This window comes from Crassostrea angulata, chromosome 3 (genome assembly GCF_025612915.1).
Source record: "Crassostrea angulata isolate pt1a10 chromosome 3, ASM2561291v2, whole genome shotgun sequence".
Classification (NCBI taxonomy): domain Eukaryota; kingdom Metazoa; phylum Mollusca; class Bivalvia; order Ostreida; family Ostreidae; genus Magallana; species Magallana angulata.
The window spans coordinates 28,055,932-28,075,309 of NC_069113.1; the positions used below are offsets into that span (position 1 = coordinate 28,055,932).

At 36.8% G+C, this 19,378-nt stretch overlaps 2 protein-coding genes across 3 annotated transcripts in view; one reads left to right on the plus strand and one right to left on the minus strand.

The window, feature by feature from the left end:
* Positions 1–713: 713 nt before the first annotated feature.
* On the plus strand, positions 714–18,762 carry LOC128178203 (uncharacterized). 2 transcript variants are annotated; one of them, XM_052845257.1, is made up of 7 exons: positions 714–7,595; positions 11,107–11,166; positions 12,236–12,454; positions 16,015–16,219; positions 17,030–17,106; positions 17,334–17,518; positions 17,754–18,762. In XM_052845257.1, the coding sequence occupies exon 1, from the start codon at positions 1,372–1,374 to the stop codon at positions 7,351–7,353; it is 5,982 nt and encodes a 1,993-aa protein (XP_052701217.1). In that variant the 5' UTR covers positions 714–1,371; the 3' UTR covers positions 7,354–7,595; positions 11,107–11,166; positions 12,236–12,454; positions 16,015–16,219; positions 17,030–17,106; positions 17,334–17,518; positions 17,754–18,762. The 2 variants fall into 2 exon arrangements, with proteins under 2 accessions (XP_052701217.1, XP_052701216.1); XM_052845256.1 differs by lacking the exon at positions 16,015–16,219 and having other exon boundaries at positions 763–851; positions 1,295–7,595.
* The window catches only part of LOC128176826 (uncharacterized), an 87,121-nt gene continuing 86,499 nt past the window's right edge, over positions 18,757–19,378 (minus strand). Inside the window, exon 3 of the mRNA XM_052843375.1 lies at positions 18,757–19,370. Coding sequence (XP_052699335.1) covers positions 18,855–19,370 — 516 coding nt within the window. The 3' untranslated portion in view covers positions 18,757–18,854. The remainder of the gene's footprint in view (positions 19,371–19,378) is intronic.

Here is a 19,378-nt window from a genome sequence, read left to right on the forward strand (position 1 = left end):
TTTATTAATTTCCGACTCCTGCTCATTTACGCCCGGAATGAACACTCTCCGCCTATATTTGAGCTGGATTCCGTCTACTTTCCAGGTGGAATCCACCTCAAATGTTCGTACGGGTTACTGGTTTTAATGGTGATTCTTTGGAAGTTTCTCTGTATTTTTTGTTTCGAATTTGTTTAGAGTTTCTGGGGGCCAGGAAGGAGTCATTTTCACCCATCATATCCATAACTTCTGATGTTGTCTTCTTTTCCTTTGAAAGTTCATATGCCTTTTGGAGGATAACTGGGTCAGTCCTAATGTACTTTTCTTCTTTGTCTTTGGCATTTCCTTGAGCGATGGCTGTTTCTTTAAATTCTCCGCAGTATTCAACAATAGCAAAGTTGATTTTCTCCCTGAATTTGGATGGAACAGAATCAAAACATGTTACCCTTTTCCTGAATTGTAATTAAATTATGGTACATTTTATTTTAAAGTGTAGTTATTAATACCTTTTATACATAATGTAGCATTTAGTTTTTCTTTGCTTAATTTGATTGTTTTTTTAAATTATTAAACCATCAGGGAGATTAAAGGCCTTTTTAAACTGCCCAACATAAATACATGCAAAAAATAAACTAAAACAAGATTGGGGTGTTCTTCTAATTTTTGAGGATTACACATTTTGAGTGATGATAGTAGCTATGAATATTGAAAGAATGAGTAAAAAAATTAATTCATGTTTTATGTGATGTTTAAGAAACATTCTATGTACGACTTACTGAGTAAACATTTTTGAGTTTCACATGTCGGCTGGAGCCGAGCTGTTTTGCTACAGAGCATTATGTCGTTTTGTGTGAAGTGTGCAGTGCCATAGTGTAAGTGAATGTTTATCGCATTGTATATGTATCTTTCCAGAGTTTTGAGTGAAATTCTAGTATGCATAAGCTTGCATTTTCATGATAGTTGAGTATTTCTCTCCAATGTCTATCGGCCGACATGACCTACTTTCTGCATAGTGCGCAGATTCATATTTAGCATAGCATGCAATTGTTTCATTGTATAAGCATACAATATAAGTCTGTATTTTATCATACAGTATAAGTTCTTGGCAGATTTACGATGTATAAGTAAATGTAAATGTTGTAATTTTGGAAGGTTTTGCAAAACACGTGGTTGCTGATGAAACTTAAATCTATGGAAAGCAGTTCTAGTCAATAATACATTTGTATACGGAAATGTATGGAGTCGCATTATTGTCATAGTTATTATGTTTGTAAATGTATGTGTATTGTAACAACAATTCATTTGTCTTTTGTAGCTTTTTACTAATAAAGTATGGAGACAAGTATGCATTCTTAATCCAGAACAGTAAAAAGACTGGCTCTACAAGCACACATGGCAACCATGAATCCAACAGAAGAGGACACAAGTGGTCGTCCCAGAAGGAAGATCGTTTTGACAGAGACAGGAAGAGCTCTCTTCGAACAGTCTGTTTCAAAATTTTGGACAAAACTGAGAACTGTGCGTAGGAAGTTAGAAGCAGAGATGAAAGAAATGGCTACAGACTCTAAGGAATCTTACCATCTGCAACGAGATAGACTGATCAACCTCGCTAAAGAGTACTGCGGAGTTCAGGAAGAATTGTTGGCCTTTCTGGAACGCTCTAATACAAAGGAGAGTGAGAGAGAGAAAGCATCACAGAACGTAGTGACAGACTTACTCATGGACAAAGTTAGTGAGTTTGTGCGCGGGCTAGACTCAGAAATGTTGTCCTTTGTGATGAGTCCCAAGCCTGTGACAATGAGGAGCCCCAATCCTGTCCAAGTGAAGACTCCGAAGCCTATACAGGTAAAGGCGGAGCCTCGGGATTCCCCAAAGCCTGCGGAACATGAAGACAGAAAGTCTATTCGATCAAGGAGAAGCGCTGGGTCTCATCGATCTGCTGCCTCTTCCATCTCCTTGGCGCAGCAGCGTCTTGAAGCGGAGGAGACCAAGGCTAAACTGCAGTACGCACGGAAGGAAGCCAAACTACGTAAAGAGCAGGCATCTATTCAAGTGGACCTGGAAGTCCTTGACGCCGAAAGAGATGCTGCTGTGGCAGAAGCGAAGCTACGTGCTCTTGAGAGCATGGAACCGGACTACATTTCTGTTTCCTCCGAATCAGTGGCCGAACCTGTCGTAGAAGTCGAGGATCCGATTGAACGGGCAAGAAACTTTGTCGAAGGGATTAGTCTACAGCCAGTAGAGACAACCTTAAAGGAACCTCTGACAGAAATGTTGAACGAGGAATCCCATAAAGCAACAGAGAAACTTAACAGCGAGTCAGTCAACCCAGTTCCGAGAATATCTACACCTGTTCCCAAGGGATTGGAATCATCCAAGAACACAGTGTTTGATATTTCAAGCTTTCTACTTAAGAAAGAACTCATGATCAATAAGCTGGTCAATTTTGACGATAAACCTGAGAACTTTGTACCCTGGAAGACCAGTTTTAAGTCAGTTATTCAGGAGGCATCAGTTTCGCCCTCAGAAGAACTCGATCTCCTCATCAGATGGTTGGGCCCTAGCTCCAAGGAACACGCTAAAAGCATCCGAGCAGCATCAATAGGAAATCCTACACAAGGCTGTGAGACCTTATGGACTAGACTGGAGGAAAGATACGGCTCACCTGAACTGATCGAAACAGCAATTAAGACCAAGCTTGCGAATTTCCACCGACTCAGTGCGAACGAACCAAGACGGTTGTATGAACTTTCAGATATTTTGAGCGAAACACTGGCGTTAAAGGAAAATCCAAAATACAATCAACAATTCAGTTATTTTGACTCATCAGTAGGAGTGCTTCCCATTGTTCAGAAGTTAACATCTGGTTTGCAGAATAAGTGGACTTCTAAAGCCTCGAAGTACAAACAGACTCATGGAGTTACTTACCCTCCATTTACTATATTCTGTGAATTTGTGAAGGAAATGTCAACCATGATGAATGACCCTGGCTTACAAGTGACTCAGGCTTTTGTCAAAGAGACACCAAGATACAACCAGCAGAACTTCAAACCTGCAAAATCAGTGAATGTCAAGAAGACTGATTTTAAAGACTCAGGAACAGACTTTAAGACCACAGGGAAGAGATGCCCTATCCACGATGCTGAGCATACCTTGAATGAGTGCAGGGCTTTCAGGAAGAAATCCGTTCGTGACCGGAAATTATTCCTCAGAGAACATAACTTGTGTTACAGATGTTGCGGATCAGACACGCATACGTTCAAGACCTGCCGCACAGATATAAGATGCGAGGAATGTGAAAGTTCACAGCACCCTACAGCTCTTCATCCACCTGAAAGCCAGAGACAGAATGGCGGGGAGGGAGCAAACATCCTCTCTAAGTGCACGGCGGTGTGTGGTGAACAGTTTACTGGACGTTCGTGTGCAAAGGCTGTACTTGTGGACGTATATCCGAAAGGAACCCCTTCACAACGTTTACGCATCTATGCTCTGATTGATGACCAGAGCAACACAACACTCGCAAGATCAGAACTGTTTGACTTTATGAATGTGCCTCACTCACAGACACATTTCTTTACACTTACCTCATGTGCGGGCCGCATACAGACGAATGGTCGTAGGATATCAGGTCTGATGGTAGCAACGACTGATGGTTCTGTTGTGATGGAACTGCCTACCATTACAGAATGTAATGAAATTCCCAATGAGAAACATGAAATACCGACCCTTGATGTAGTGAAACATCACCCACATCTTCAAGACCTACCTTTAGCTCCTATGAATCCACAAGCGGAAATTCTACTACTCATAGGACGTGACCTACTGGAGGCCCATTATGTGCTGTCTCAGAGACTTGGACCTAAGAACTCACCCTTTGCGTTGCAGCTGAAACTAGGTTGGGTCGTCATTGGAGATGTATGTATCAACAAGTCGCATAAACCATCGACTATCAATGTGCTCAAGACTAACATAGTTACCTGTGAACGTCAGTCGATTTTTCAACCCTGTCCTAACAGTTTCCATCTAAAGGAGGACATCGCATCCTGTCGAGACGATGTTGGGTTCCACATTTTCGAGCGGAACAGGGATGATGACGAAGTTGGGATCTCTGTTGAAGATCGCCAATTCCTCAGGATTATGGACAATGAGTTTGTGAAAGATGAAGACGGAAGATGGAAAGCTCCACTCCCTTTTAAGCTTCGTAGACCGCAGTTAGGGAACAACAGAAGTCAAGCGTTAAAGCGTGCGCTGATGCTAGACAGGGATTTGAAGCGGAACCCTATAAAGAGGGAGCACATGATCACGTTTATGAAATCAATCACGGAAAGTGACGCTTTAGAGATTGCACCACCTGTTCCTCCAGGAAAAGAGTGCTGGTTTTTACCTCTTTTTGGAGTGTATCATCCACGAAAACCAGACAAAATACGTGGAGTTTTCGACTCATCAGTGAGTTATGAAGGTCTCTCTCTCAATAGTGTCTTACTGTCAGGACCTAATCTAACGAATGACTTGCTTGGTATACTGTTACGTTTCCGTATGGACAAAGTAGCCATCATGGCGGACATCCAGCAGATGTTTTACTCATTCCTTGTTAGTGAAGAGGACAGAGACTTTTTGAGGTTCCTCTGGTACAAGAATAACGACTCGGATGAAGAACTTATTGAGTACCGAATGAAGGTTCACGTGTTTGGGAACACACCTTCACCGGCAGTGGCCACTTATGGTCTACGGAAAACAGTAGAGAACGAAGATAGTGATGTAAGGAATTACGTGATGAAGAACTTTTATGTGGATGATGGTCTTATCTCCTTGCCCTCTAGTGCAGAAGCCATTAGATTGCTAAAGAAGACTCAGGTTGCGTTGAACAATGCAAGAATCAGACTCCATAAAATTGTGTCAAACGATGTGGAAGTCATGGAAGCTTTTCCATCTGAGGACTTGGAAAAGAACTTAATGTCACTGGACATTGGATCTGATGATTTGCCTGTCCAGCACAGTCTAGGCCTGTCATGGGACATTAATTCGGACAGCTTCACATACAGCACACGCATTCTAGAGAAACCCTTCACAAAGAGAGGACTTCTTTCTGTTGTCAACAGCTTGTTCGACCCTTTGGGTTTTATTGCACCCATAGTGATACATGGCAGAATTCTGTATAGAGAAGTGGGTGAGTGCAACAGTAGTTGGGATGATCCTTTACCTAGTGACCGAGAGGAAGAGTGGACAAGATGGAAGGACTCCCTCAGCTCTCTAGAAGACTTGCACATTCCAAGAATGTTTACGCAGCTTTCCTTAAGCCGTACTCACATGAGGGAAATACATATATTCTCGGACGCTTCTGAGAAAGCGATCTCAGCAGTGGTGTACCTGCGTACAATCAGCAACTCTGGTGATGTCCACGTTGGATTCGTCATTGGGAAATCTAAGATAGCCCCACTTCAGACTACAACTATCCCGCGTCTTGAACTTTGTGCAGCAGTCTTGGGCACAGAGTTGGCTCAGACAGTGTTCAAACACTTGGATATTGACCCAGATGCAGCGACGTACTACACAGATAGTAAGGTAGTACTAGGTTACCTGAACAACCAAACTCGCAGATTTTATAACTATGTCTCGAACCGAGTGGCTGTCATCCACAGACGCTCTAAGCCTTTACAGTGGAAATTTGTACCAACTGCGCAGAATCCAGCAGACATAGGGACTAGATGTTTGACATCGGTAGAAGAGCTAGCAGAGAGTGACTGGCTTAGAGGACCACTTTTACTCAGATCTCCTCATAGTAAAGAAGAAGTTCTTACCTTTCCTTTGGTCTCTCCTGAAGAAGACCATAATGTACGCCCAGAAGTAAGAGTAAAGAAAACGGAAATAAACACACCATTTGTGGCAAGATTTGAAAACTTTTCAACTTGGAAAAGTTTGGTGCGTGCTGTTTATAATCTGAAGAAGATTTGCCGATTGAAAAGAGGAGCTGCAGATTCAGCAGCATTCGATGTTGAGGTCATGCAAGAGGCTGAGCATTTCATCCTGCAGGAAGTACAAGCTTTCTTTTATAAGGAAGAGATCAGATCTTTGAAAGACGGTAAACCTGTACCCCATTCAAGCTGCATTGTGACTTTGAACCCATTTATGGACAAACGGGGCATGGTACGTGTTGGCGGACGTCTCAACCAATCTAACCTTCCTGTTGATGAGAAGAACCCAATAATCATCCCTGGAAAATCTCATGTTGCAAGAATTCTTGTGTCCCATTTCCACAGCAAAGTTTATCACCAAGGAAGACTTATCTCAGAAGGTGCAGTGAGGTCCGGTGGGTTCTGGATCACTGGCTGTAAGACACTTGTGAACTCAGTTATACACAAGTGCGTTACCTGCAGGAAACTCCGAGGAAAACTGGAACACCAGCGCATGAGTGACTTACCTGCAGACAGACTGACGCCTGGTCCTCCTTTCTCAGCAGTAGGTGTCGACGTGTTTGGCCCGTGGACTGTAGCCGCGCGCAAGACCAGAGGAGGATTATCTCACAACAAAAGATGGGCGGTACTTTTTACATGTTTGACTTCAAGGGCCATTCACATAGAAGTCATAGAAGAGATGAGCTCTTCATCATTCATAAATGCACTGCGACGTTTTGTGTCTCTACGTGGCCCAGTGAAGGAGATGCGTTCGGACCGAGGGACCAACTTCTTAGGCGCCCTGGACGCGATTCAAGCGGATGCCGTTTATACAGAGAAACGACCTATTAAAGATTACCTTCGCAACAACAGGATAACATGGACATTTAATCCACCCCATGCATCACACAGAGGAGGATCATGGGAGAGGATGATTGGGATCTCTCGCAAGATACTAGACGCCATGTTGTTGAACCCAAATGCGAAACAGTTGTCCCATGAAGTCTTGTGCACATTCATGTGTGAAGTGTGTGCAATCGTGAACTCCCGTCCTATTTGTTCACTGTCATGTGATCCTGACAGTCCTTATGTCATCAGTCCGTCAATGCTACTTACCCAGAAAGGTTTCACAGACATTCCTCCACAGATTTGTGGCGACATAAAGGAAATCTACAAAGCTCAGTGGAAACATGTACAACACCTTTCCGATACCTTTTGGAAGCGTTGGAAGGATGGATACTTACAGAATCTCCAAGCAAGAAGGAAATGGTGTGAGGAACGTCCTGACGTGAAGGAAGGTGACGTGGTCCTATTACGTGACAAGGAGTTGCACCGTGGACAGTGGCCGATGGGTTTGATTGTGAAGACTTTCGAAAGTGGCAACGGTCAGAAAGTGAGAACAGTTGAAGTTCGGGTGATCAAAGACGGCAAGGACACAACCTACATTCGACCAATAACGGAATTGGTGCTACTGATTGACTAACTTGTTCAGTTTATTAGTGTGCTTTGGTTTGCTCACATACTGTTTAGATTTTTGTGTATATGATTTATAATTTTGTATAATTGTAATATCCTTGGGATATTAGGCGGGGAGTGTGATGTTTAAGAAACATTCTATGTACGACTTACTGAGTAAACATTTTTGAGTTTCACATGTCGGCTGGAGCCGAGCTGTTTTGCTACAGAGCATTATGTCGTTTTGTGTGAAGTGTGCAGTGCCATAGTGTAAGTGAATGTTTATCGCATTGTATATGTATCTTTCCAGAGTTTTGAGTGAAATTCTAGTATGCATAAGCTTGCATTTTCATGATAGTTGAGTATTTCTCTCCAATGTCTATCGGCCGACATGACCTACTTTCTGCATAGTGCGCAGATTCATATTTTGCATAGCATGCAATTGTTTCATTGTATAAGCATACAATATAAGTCTGTATTTTATCATACAGTATAAGTTCTTGGCAGATTTACGATGTATAAGTAAATGTAAATGTTGTAATTTTGGAAGGTTTTGCAAAACACGTGGTTGCTGATGAAACTTAAATCTATGGAAAGCAGTTCTAGTCAATAATACATTTGTATACGGAAATGTATGGAGTCGCATTATTGTCATAGTTATTATGTTTGTAAATGTATGTGTATTGTAACAACAATTCATTTGTCTTTTGTAGCTTTTTACTAATAAAGTATGGAGACAAGTATGCATTCTTAATCCAGAACATTTTATATGGGGTCAGTCTGGCTTCTTTCAAAGTGGAGCAAAGGAAGACTGCACATAAGGACATGCAATATTTACAATGATGATAGATTTGCATTAAATTGTGTAAATAAGTCTGTCGTGCAATGTTGTACCTTTGCACATTTAAACATGTAAAGGCCTACCATGCTGCGTAGTATTTAATCCATAAAATCTATCTTTGTTTATCATAATCAAAATTGGATGAAATTATCTGTAATCATTTTTCGTAGATATTTACATGTATTTCTCTATTCATATGTTGAAACAATAGAATATTTTGTTTTGGGTAGGGTTTATATTGAATGTTTGAAAAAGGGGAGGTGTTGGTCTTTAGGTTATACAAATGTGTTGTGCATGATATAATTATTTGTTGTCTGTCTGTCTCCCCCTCTCTCTCTCTATCTGAGTTTTAACGAGGCCGAGTACAAAACGAGTACGCACACTTTCGCACAGCGTTTTATTTGTATTGTGACGTCATCTTTTAGCTTTGTTGACGCCATGGCGTGATAGTTTCAACTGCAGATATTCAGCGAAATTTGTTGAAAATAGCTCGTTTGATGCGGAAAAAATTGATATTATATCGTGGAATAAACATAAATGTCTCGAAGTATAAGTTATATTTGGGCTCGGGTCGAAAATGTGAAGAGGGTTCAGAAAGCCTAGCCCTTTGTCACGTTTTCTTAACCCGCCTATATATAGCTTAATTATATATTTCAAGACAGTAACCATGTATTTTATATTAATGACCCTTAATATGTGATGTTATATATTTTTCATTACTTCAATATGTCGGAATGTTTTAATAATACTCTAAAGATTAAAGACATTTCCTTCTCTGTCAAATAAAAAATAGCCATTAATATCTGACAAACTGGGAAATTTGGCATACAAAAAACAACTTTGATAAGACCCCTGGAACAAACCAGGAGGTAAAAGGTTTTTTTATGTAACCATTTGATGCCTTTTAGCAATAACTTTTATTTTATATGTAGAACATAAAAAGAAATCCCTAGGGCAGAAGTTTTAAAATCAAAGTACTGAAGTACTGAAAGCCGGGCTCTTTTGGTGTGTCTTTATGCATATTGTGTAGTAAAGACTGAAAATCTCTCTCTCTCTCTCTCTCTCTCTCTCTCTCTCTCTCTCTCTCTCTCGCAGTACAGTTAAGGCGGTCAATAAAAATATGGGCAAATTTTTTGTGATGAAAACACGTATACTTTAGTTAAACTGGCATGTCCTTTTTAAAATCAATAACAGTCACTCAAATGCAATATATTTCTAAAATATATATATAACAGTACAATATTTTATGTTCATAGTGGTCACGTGATATGGCAGTCGCATGGTACAAGCAGATGTATTTGTGGTTTTGAGGTCATTTAAAAAATTCAATATTGCAAGGGCATAATCATGTCAAAATTCACAACTGAATTATGAAATAACTTGATGTTATATAGTAGATTTTGAAAAACGGTGCGAACTTTTTAAGATAAGAATATTTTTTAGTAGAAACCGTAATTTATAATGCATATGTTGAATACTTTTGAAGGTCACAGGGTTAATTTCATTACAAAATAATTAATTTGTAAGATTTTACAAGGATCGTAGAAGTTTTTAAGTTACATAGCATATTTCAAATTCACATGTAAAAGTTTGTTGGGATCAGGTAAGTGTATGCCCTTGCAATTAAGTGATTTATTTAGGTACTCAGATTTTAGATATACGATATTTTATACAAAACCGAGGTGTCTTCTTTATACGATGCATACTTTTAACAAAATGAAAATAAGACTATATAGGTAGCATTCTACTAATAATAATTTTAAACAAAATATTCATTTATACTTTTCCGTTAATGTATGACATTTATTTTTCTTCGCTATAAAACTGCACGATAGCCTTCAATGATTTAACTTAATGCGTCATTTTGAAGCATATGACGTCATATTTTGTAGTACAGCGAGAACGACATCTCGCTTATTTTTCAGTGTGTACGATATAACGGACATCAAAATTGTAAGTAATAGCATTTGTTGTTTTTAATTAAAAGATTAGTATAAGTTAATTTTACTAATAAATAGATTAATAAGTACTTTCGAGGTTTGTAAAATACTGTGATGTCATAATGCACATTTCCCGTACTTTTTGTCTGAACGGAGTTTATTGACAGCCTTAACTGTGCTGCGCTCTCTCTCTCTCTCTCTCTCTCTCTCTCTCTCTCTCTCTCTCTCTCTCTCTCTCATGCTTTTAAAGTCGGCAAAGCATCAGAGAGCGACCAAAGTTTGTAAGCGGCTATAAACAAAAACTATGTCTGTCTAGTAGAAGTTAAAAAGTTCAACAGTTGCTGCCTTGAATTTTGCAACAAGCATTATATATTCAATCCCCATTTCTTCATCGCGCAGCAAAGTAGTTCATGGAAATTCATGCGCATTGTATGTATCCAAAATGCATAGTAATGTTTTAAAAACACGTTATTAATAAGAAAACTTAAAAAGATAGATAATTCATTCGAAATTTAAAAAAAAGAAACAAAATGCCAACACTTTTGACAAAATGTGGCTCTTCGTGTAACTATTTGGTATAGCGGAAGCTTTACCTTGACGCTGTTTGGTTTTTTGTTTACTTGTGCTATTTATAGTAACATTGGCGATTTGCCTGCCTATAGCCAGGACTCTGCTTTCAGCAGAGCCCGGCTAAAAATGTAAAAAACTACGTGCTAAACTGATACATTTCAAGCAAAATCCCATAGGGTCCTATGTTAAAAATTAACAAACTTTGAGATGGCCCCTTAAACAAACAGTGTGGTAAATGTAGTATCTTTTTATCTTAAAATAATAATTATATCAGTAGAGGTTCATGTAAAAAATTTCATTAAAAAATCTAGGGCAGAACAAATTAGACCCGGCCTCGTTAAACGTATGGCTGCTTTTGACATGAAATTGCAAATGTTGGGGATAGTGTTTTTGATACATGTAGAATTAAATTCAAAACCTTTCATTTTAGATACCATGTAAATTGAAACGGAACTTCATCAAAGACCCACAACAGTGAGACACACTTGATGTAAGTAAAATTATTTTCTTAATAATGATGTTTAATTACACTTGTTCAAGTTTAAGAGAAGGAACCTGCAAAAACTATATACTCAGTCTTTGACATGCAGATGATTAAGAATATTAAATATAGGGAAACTTTATATTGATTATACATTTACACAGACTTAGTGGGTATTTTTTGTTCTTCTAGATTTTGAACTAGTTAATTGTAGACTCTTTTCCATTGGATATGTTTTTCTATAATTTGGTTGAATTTGTTACCATAGTAACCATATACAAGAGTAAAAAAGACCTTATTAGCAAGTTTCTTTTCCCCATGACATATCATTAATGGGCAGGCACGTAGCATCGTTTTTGAAAGTGGGGGGGGGGGGGCAGACTCATCCAAAAATTCTTGACAAGCAAAAAAAAAAAAGGCAAATTTGGATTTTCCCAAAATCTTCAAAAATCCTAATCCGGGGGGGGGGGGGGGGGGGGGGGGGGCCTGGCGTAACATATCCAAAACTCTTTAATTTCACTCCTTCTTTCCTTTATTGTTTACATACTGCCAAAAAAAGTGAGGGGCCAACTCCATGATAATTCAATTTTTTATATGTACAATTAAAAACAACTCATCACTATGACATCATTATGGTGTCATAGGATCCATTGATGGATAGGGAAATTCCTATACTTTTCTATTTTACCTTTTTCATGGTATTTGAAAACAATTCTTTTTTTGTGCGATTAAAATTTGGAATCCTGGTTCTATATAGTGTCTAGAGTGAATATATAGGCTTAGATTGTAAATAACCACAGTGACTGTTTTATATTGGGTAAATCCCTTCAACTATTTTTAGAATCAGTAGGACAACAATGTACTGCCTTTAAGCAAAATAGTTCTTATACTTGCAGAGTGAATATACATTTATTGGGACATTTTAAATCAGACTGCTTAACACATGTCAGAAAAGATGATTTACAATTTTAAAAGCAAGTGTCAATATTGAATTTTCATTTGAAGGAAAGAATTGAAATTGTTTGATGTACACCCTTTCCAAAACTGTGAAATTCCCTACATTTACTTTCATTTTCAGAGTTTTTCAATACAGACGCATTTGCCGTAAAACGAATCTGACTTCACACCAATTTTAACAGTAGAGAAACATCATTCAAGAGGTTCCGTTCCTTTTCACTGAACGAAAATTAGGGCTGGAGCTATGAACCTGAACATTAACATTACCGCCTATGGAAAATGCATTAGTGGACTATACCCAGATCAAAGACATAGACATGTTTGAATTTTTCAGATAGATGTAAATATTCACTTACGGCTTGACAAAGTATTATACTTCATCAGGTCGACTATAACAAAGTGTCATCATAAAAGCAAAACAACAGCCATTGCTTTAAGCTAATTAACTTGCTGAAAACACATTTTATTTAGGATGATTGATTGATTTTTTTCTTCAACAACTTTATTTTTTTAGGCTAAAATATTTATTTTTCGAAAACTATTCACCTGATTTGCACCAAATATTCAGGACTTATAGAGCATTGGAGGGGATAAATGTTTTTAGTTAAATTTGTTGATGCCGTCACTTCCGCTTTTAAGATATTTAAATTTAATGAAATTTTAAGTCCACTCAACTCCTCTGAAAGTTTTCAAGGATAGTAGATGAAAGTCAGTAGATGTACCGCATTGTTTGAAAGTATGGATATTACGCAAGGCGTTGAAGCTCGCCTGAGGTCGAAAATTGGCACCAATTTTTTTTCACAAAATCTTTGCACATTTTCTGAAATATTTTTAAACCTGTAAATATTTTGTTAAAACATGTAATGCAAAAGTTGTTTCAATTTTCACGGGCTTTCATTTGATATCAAGAAAAAGGGCCTTTCTCCTCAAATAAGGGGCTCTAAATTTTTTTGGCAATATCTCTTTAATGAACACTTATTTGTTATCAATTAAAGAAGCAAAAATGTTCATTGTACAGCTGTTTATCTATACAGTAACATACCTAAGTCATATGATATGAAATAGGGGTTTCAAGGGGCCAGAAGTCCAAAACTTTAATCATTAATATCTAGAAAAGGAGAAATATTTTGAGAAGCAATGTAGAAGAAAAGTTGCTCAGAATAATGTTGTTAACAATATGATACCTTAAATTTGTTTGTTTGTGGCCCCAAGAGGGGTTGAAGGGTCGGTCCCTAAAACACAGTTGTTCAGATATCTATAGAACGGCTAACAATTCGTGAACACTTGTTGAACAAAAAATGTTTATATTTGCGAGACCTTTCATTTGATATCAAGAAAAAGGGACTGACCTCTCAAAATTAGGAGCCGGGAGGGAAACAAAGTCTTTTTGTAATAACTTTTTTAAGCTATAGGGTGAATTAACCATGCATCGGACACATATACCTTGGATCGGACAGCTTTGTTTATAAATATACAAATAAATGTGCATGCGCTCATGTGTTGTTTCGTATATTCCTGAATTAGAACAAATGAACTTAATCATTATTAAGAATTTGACAGTCACATTGTCAAGGAAATAGCAATATAGGCATCGTAAAATGACGTTAATTACGCCATTATTGAAAATTTACTTACTAAGATTTTACACTAAAGCATTATTTGAATGTTGTGCGTTTGATTGTGATTTAGTGAAAATGCACTCTCTGCATAAAATAATTAGAAATAAGTAAATTTTGAAACAAAATTTGATTAAAATAAGTTCAAGAAATTTGAACAATTAATGTCGAGGTCATTTTTGCACCACATGTTCATTTCACCATGGATCGGACACAAATTAACCATGCATCGGACAGTTTTCACTGCATGATTTCTTCTAATAATATGGAGATTATGTGCCCATTCCTTGTGATATACTTTTAATGTGAAGTTAAATAAAAATTTGAAAAATAATTGATACAAACATTTTCCTCGGACCATTTAAAAATCGAGTTTTACGGACACAGTCTTTTTATTATACTTGAAATTCCTGTAGGAGCTGGCACAATAAAGAACCCCTTATGATAAATATTCCTTTAAACAGAAGCAATAGTCTAAATTCCTATATGTAGATTTGAGGATTTACATTAAAAGAAATCTGATTAGCATTTGAATAAATTAATTTTTCCGAACCTTTGTATTTTTGCATTAAAACCAGAAAATCTTGTTATTTTTAATCTCTACTGTACTGCTATAGCTGTCCGATGCTTGGTAAATATTGTCCGTTCCATGGTGAAATAGTTCAACACTTCAATAATTTGCTTTATTTTCTACATTTTTTACAATTTCACAATTTTTTCTCCAATAATTAAGCAAGGGGGAAACATGTAACTTTTAAAACAAGTTTTATTTATATTTGGAAGATATTTGATGCGTGAACAAAGGGAAAAATCCAAAGGTATCCGATGCATGGAGAAATCACCCTAATTTGCTATTAATCATAATAGCAAAAATAAGAGCTTATGAAGCTTAATTTAAATCTGAAATCCGTTTTAAGATTGACGATGCATTACAAATATATATAGGTTTATAAAATTATTTTTTTTGGAAATTTAACAGTGTTATGTTCAAAGTAAAACTAACTCGTACCTAAAATAATTCGAAAATTGTTAAGTCGTACTTGAACACATTTGGATTTGGATTTGCTAAGTCGTTCTTAAAATTTATAAGGTTTTTAAGGCGTTGAGCTAATGCTCGGCAGCCTTCTAGCGATCGTCTTGATTGGCAATCGTCCATAAATTCATGCTCTGCACCGCCTTTTAAATGCGTACATAAGAAATAAGATCCTTAAAGTATTAAACACATTAGAAGATTTTTATTCAACTTAATTGTGTACAAAAAATCCTGAACACATTTTGATTTGGATTTGCTAAGTCGTTCTTAAAATTTATAAGGTTTTTAAGGCATTGAGCTAATGCTCGGCAGCCTTCTAGCGATCGTCTTGATTGGCAATCGTCCAAAAATTCATGCTCTGCACCGCCTTTTAAATGCGTATAAGAAATAAGATCCTTAAAGTATTAAACACATTAGAAGATTTTAATTGTGTACAAAAAACCCAACTTTGCCTCTCTGGTTATTGACAACTCATTGCATAAGTATAAATATGCTTAATCAAGAAATGGCGCATGAATACAATAAGGTGTAAACCACTAAATATTATTTTAGTTTATCGCTTACATTTTAATTGTAGACCGTGCCCGATAGATATAAAATTTTATATGTAAATTTATTTGTTATCGGACACGGTCTCCAAAATAAATGTAAGCGACAAACGTATCTAATGAAATAAAAACGATAATGCAGTTGGTTTGGTCGAGTATTTTAGATAGCACGTGTTGTGGATTTGTTTGTAAACAACCATACTATAGGTAATCTTGTTTCAAAAGGGAATTGAAATAAATAAAAGTATGTTTTATTTTTATATTTAGGGACACACTGTATTCAAATTATGAACCTTTGAAAAATGTTCAAAGATTGTTTTAAGCAGAAAGAAATTTTATCCCTAGAGAAAAGTGGGGCCACAAAATGGGGGGGGGGGGGGGGTGGTATATAGGAATAGAGAAAAATCTGTTATGTTAATTTGATCAGAGTTAAGGCTATTGGGTATATCCCTCTAACTATTTTTAGAATCGGTAGGACAACAAAGTAGTGCCTTTAAGCAAAATAGTCCCTATACTTGCAGAGTGTATATACATTTATTGGGACATTTTAAATCAGAATGCTTGACACATGTCAGAAAAGAGGATTTTCAATTTCAAAAACAAGTGTCAAAATTGAATTATCATTTGAAGAAAAGAATTGAAATTGTTTGATGTACACCCTTTCCAAAACTGAGAAATTCCCTACTTTTACTTTCATTTTCAGAGTTTTTCAATACAGACGCAATTTGCCGGAACACGAATCTGACTTCAAACCACGAAATTTTAACAGGAAAGAGACAATTTGATGAGCTTTCATTCAAGAGGTCCCTCGTTGCTGAACGAAAATTAGGGCCGGAGCTATGAACCCTAACGTTAACATTACCGCCTATGGAAAATGCATTAGTGGACTATACCCAATTGTTGCTCAGGTGAGCAATGTGGTCCCTGGGCCTCTTGTCATTTTTTCATGAAAATTTGTATGGTTTTTATTGCTCGTTTTGTAAAATAAAATCTGATTTATATGAATGAATTGTTACTTTCTATCTCTAATTTGATTGGCCAATAAAATTGAAGCAAGTTGTATATAAGTTACGTTATTCAAATTAAGTTAGAGCAGTGTACCATTTTTTAGAAGTTTGTATCTAGCCGATTTCTCTAGCACGTTATGGTATGGGAATTTCACATTAACCTACCTTTTACTTGCCGGTATTAAAAGGTAATATTCGGTCTTTGTTTTCATTGCACTCTTTATACTAAATACGTTATATAGAACTTAAAAAAATATTTTTACTATTTTATAATGTATTCAAGAATGATCGGCAACGTAAGTTCGTCTCGTGACCTTATATTTAGTTATAATGAATAGGGATATCGCATAAAAAAATAAAAAATGTTAATGAATATGTTGAAAACATTTTCTTGTATAAAATGCATGAAGAACAGGGCAAAAAAACAACATGTCAGTTCTATTACCGATTTAGAAGTACTCGTACATGTACATGCCGGCAGGTAGCACGTAGCATCGTTTTTGAAATGGGGGGGGGGGGGGGGTTAGATCCATCCAAAAAATCTTGACAAGCAAAAAAAAACCAAACAAAAAAAAAACCCCAACTTCCTAAAAATCTTTGCTGCGACAAAAAAGTGGGAGTGGACAACCCCCCCCCCCCTTGTTGCTACATGCCTGACATTGTAATTTTTATATCCATTTTCAGGGTACAAAATCTTTTATCCATTTTCAGGGTACAAATTGAGATAGATGGGCAATACTGTCTGCTTGATGAGAGTCTGGCTACCGTTTTTCTTTCAGAAGATGGTGGTATGTATACAATTTTAATTTCATTCCATAAATATATAATTATAGCAACATTAAGTCATTATGACTAATAGACATAGGATGATTTAAAAAATCAATATAAAAGATCAATAAAACATTTTACCAAGGCTAAAGTTCTCGAGTCAGTGGCAAACAAACAATATTTTGATTTGGATTTTGTTTAAATAATTTTTATTTCATATCAATAACATCATTTTCATATTAAACAGATCCGGAGACAAAGAGGGCCATTAGGGAGGCACTTTCAACTAGTCACAAGAATTCCACTTCCCTAGATACATCAACTTCTTCTGGAGCATCAACTTCGCGTGTATTTGAGACCATCCCTTCTTGCTCAGCGTCATCAGAATCTGCATCATCTGGCCATTCTACACCCTCCAGTTCTGACTCGCAGGTAGATTGGAATTTTGTAGAAAATCATTCCGAGAAACTCATACCGGACAAAAATCTTGACTTTTTATTAATGTCTACTTGCGCGAGTACAAAGTGCTTTTCCTCATTTTTGTCACAATCATACTCTAGATCTGAAGAAGATCTCGCATGTTCTGAAATCAGAGTATCTAATGATATCAAATTAACACTTCATGAGTTTCATATTCTACTCACTGAAAAACTTACTTTACTTACAGAACACAATGCATGTTTGGAAGGAAAGTGAAGAACGATTTTTAATTGATTTAAGGCTTCAGAGGGAGGACAAATTTTCAGGCACAAAATCTCATGATGTTCTTTGGGGAGAAATAGCAAATGAAATGAAAAAAAATGGCATACATGTTTCCAAAACACAACTGATCAATAAATGGAAGGCATTGAAAAAAAAATACAAAGAAATAAATGATGAAAATAACAAAACCGGCAATAAAAAATATTCCTGGAAGTATTTAGAGCAGTTCAGTGAGGTGTATGGCAATAAGGCCTCCACAAAGGTAGCTGTGTCCTTTGACACAGGACGCTCCAGGGATAAACTTAAAATCAATACAGAATTGGACAAGGATGAAGATGTATCAGCTGCTCCTGAAGAAGAAGAAGATAAGCAGTCTACATCAAGTGACACAGGTTCCAAATCCACAACTCGTGCTAAAACTACGAAATTAAAATCAACAAAACGCAAGATATCCGAAAGCACCAAATTAATTGAGAATATCCAGGAACAAAACAGGGAACTTATGAACTCCATGAAAACACAACATGAAGACAAAATGCGATGCATTGATCGAATGCTCGAAATGTTGGAAAAGTCTTTGGACAAATAATTAACTCCACAATGTACACAATTTTAGGTTTTACTTGAAGTAAACACTTCATGGTTTTGTGCAAATTGAACTGTACTAAAATTTTGATGAACATCAAACCATTCATTTATTCTTCCAGTGGTAGTGATTACTATGTAATTCAGATATGACAATTTTTCAAAATACTGATGTTATGGACATAAGCACTTAACTGATTTCTCAAATGAAAATACATTTAAATAGGTTCAACAAGTCAAACATGTTAGAAAGACTTGTCCTAATTCAAATTGTGTCCTGGGCCTCTTTTGTTTTTTGTTTTTGTTTAAATATACATTGTATTGTTGACATTTTTCTGTTTTGTTTTATTTGTTCTTTCACAAAAAGTGAATAAAAGATTGACAACACTTCTGAAATCTTTTAATATCTTTAATATAATTTTTGTGTGCAACATACGCTAGAAAACCATAATCATTTCAAAAACTGTTTCAAATAAAGTATTTACAATGGCATTGTATTCATTAACTGCTGTCTGAATAATGCTCCATCCCTTCCATCAACAAAAATGTTAGGGTAGGCATTAGGATGTCTATCGTCATCATTGTCTATAAACGCTTCGACGTCATCATGATGCAAAACACATAAATTGTGCAAAATGCATCCTGAAATAATCAGTGAAACTATACGAGACAGCTTTCGAACAGATATTTCTCGAAGCCTTCGAAACCTTCCTTTTAAGTGTCCATACACCCGTTCAACAATTTGTCTTGCCACAGACAGCCTTTGATTAAATCTTCGTTGCTGTGCATTAAGTCTTCCATTATCTCGGAAAGGTGTCATCAACCAATTCCTCAATGGATAGGCACTGTCTGCAATAATAAATTTTCCATGCATAACACATTGTCCATTTTCGGCTATGTCAAACAAAGAGGAATTTCTGAGAACACGTGCATCGTGTGTGCACCCAGGCCAACCTGTGTAAGCATCTCTTATCAACATGTCACAGTCTGCAACAACCTGTATAT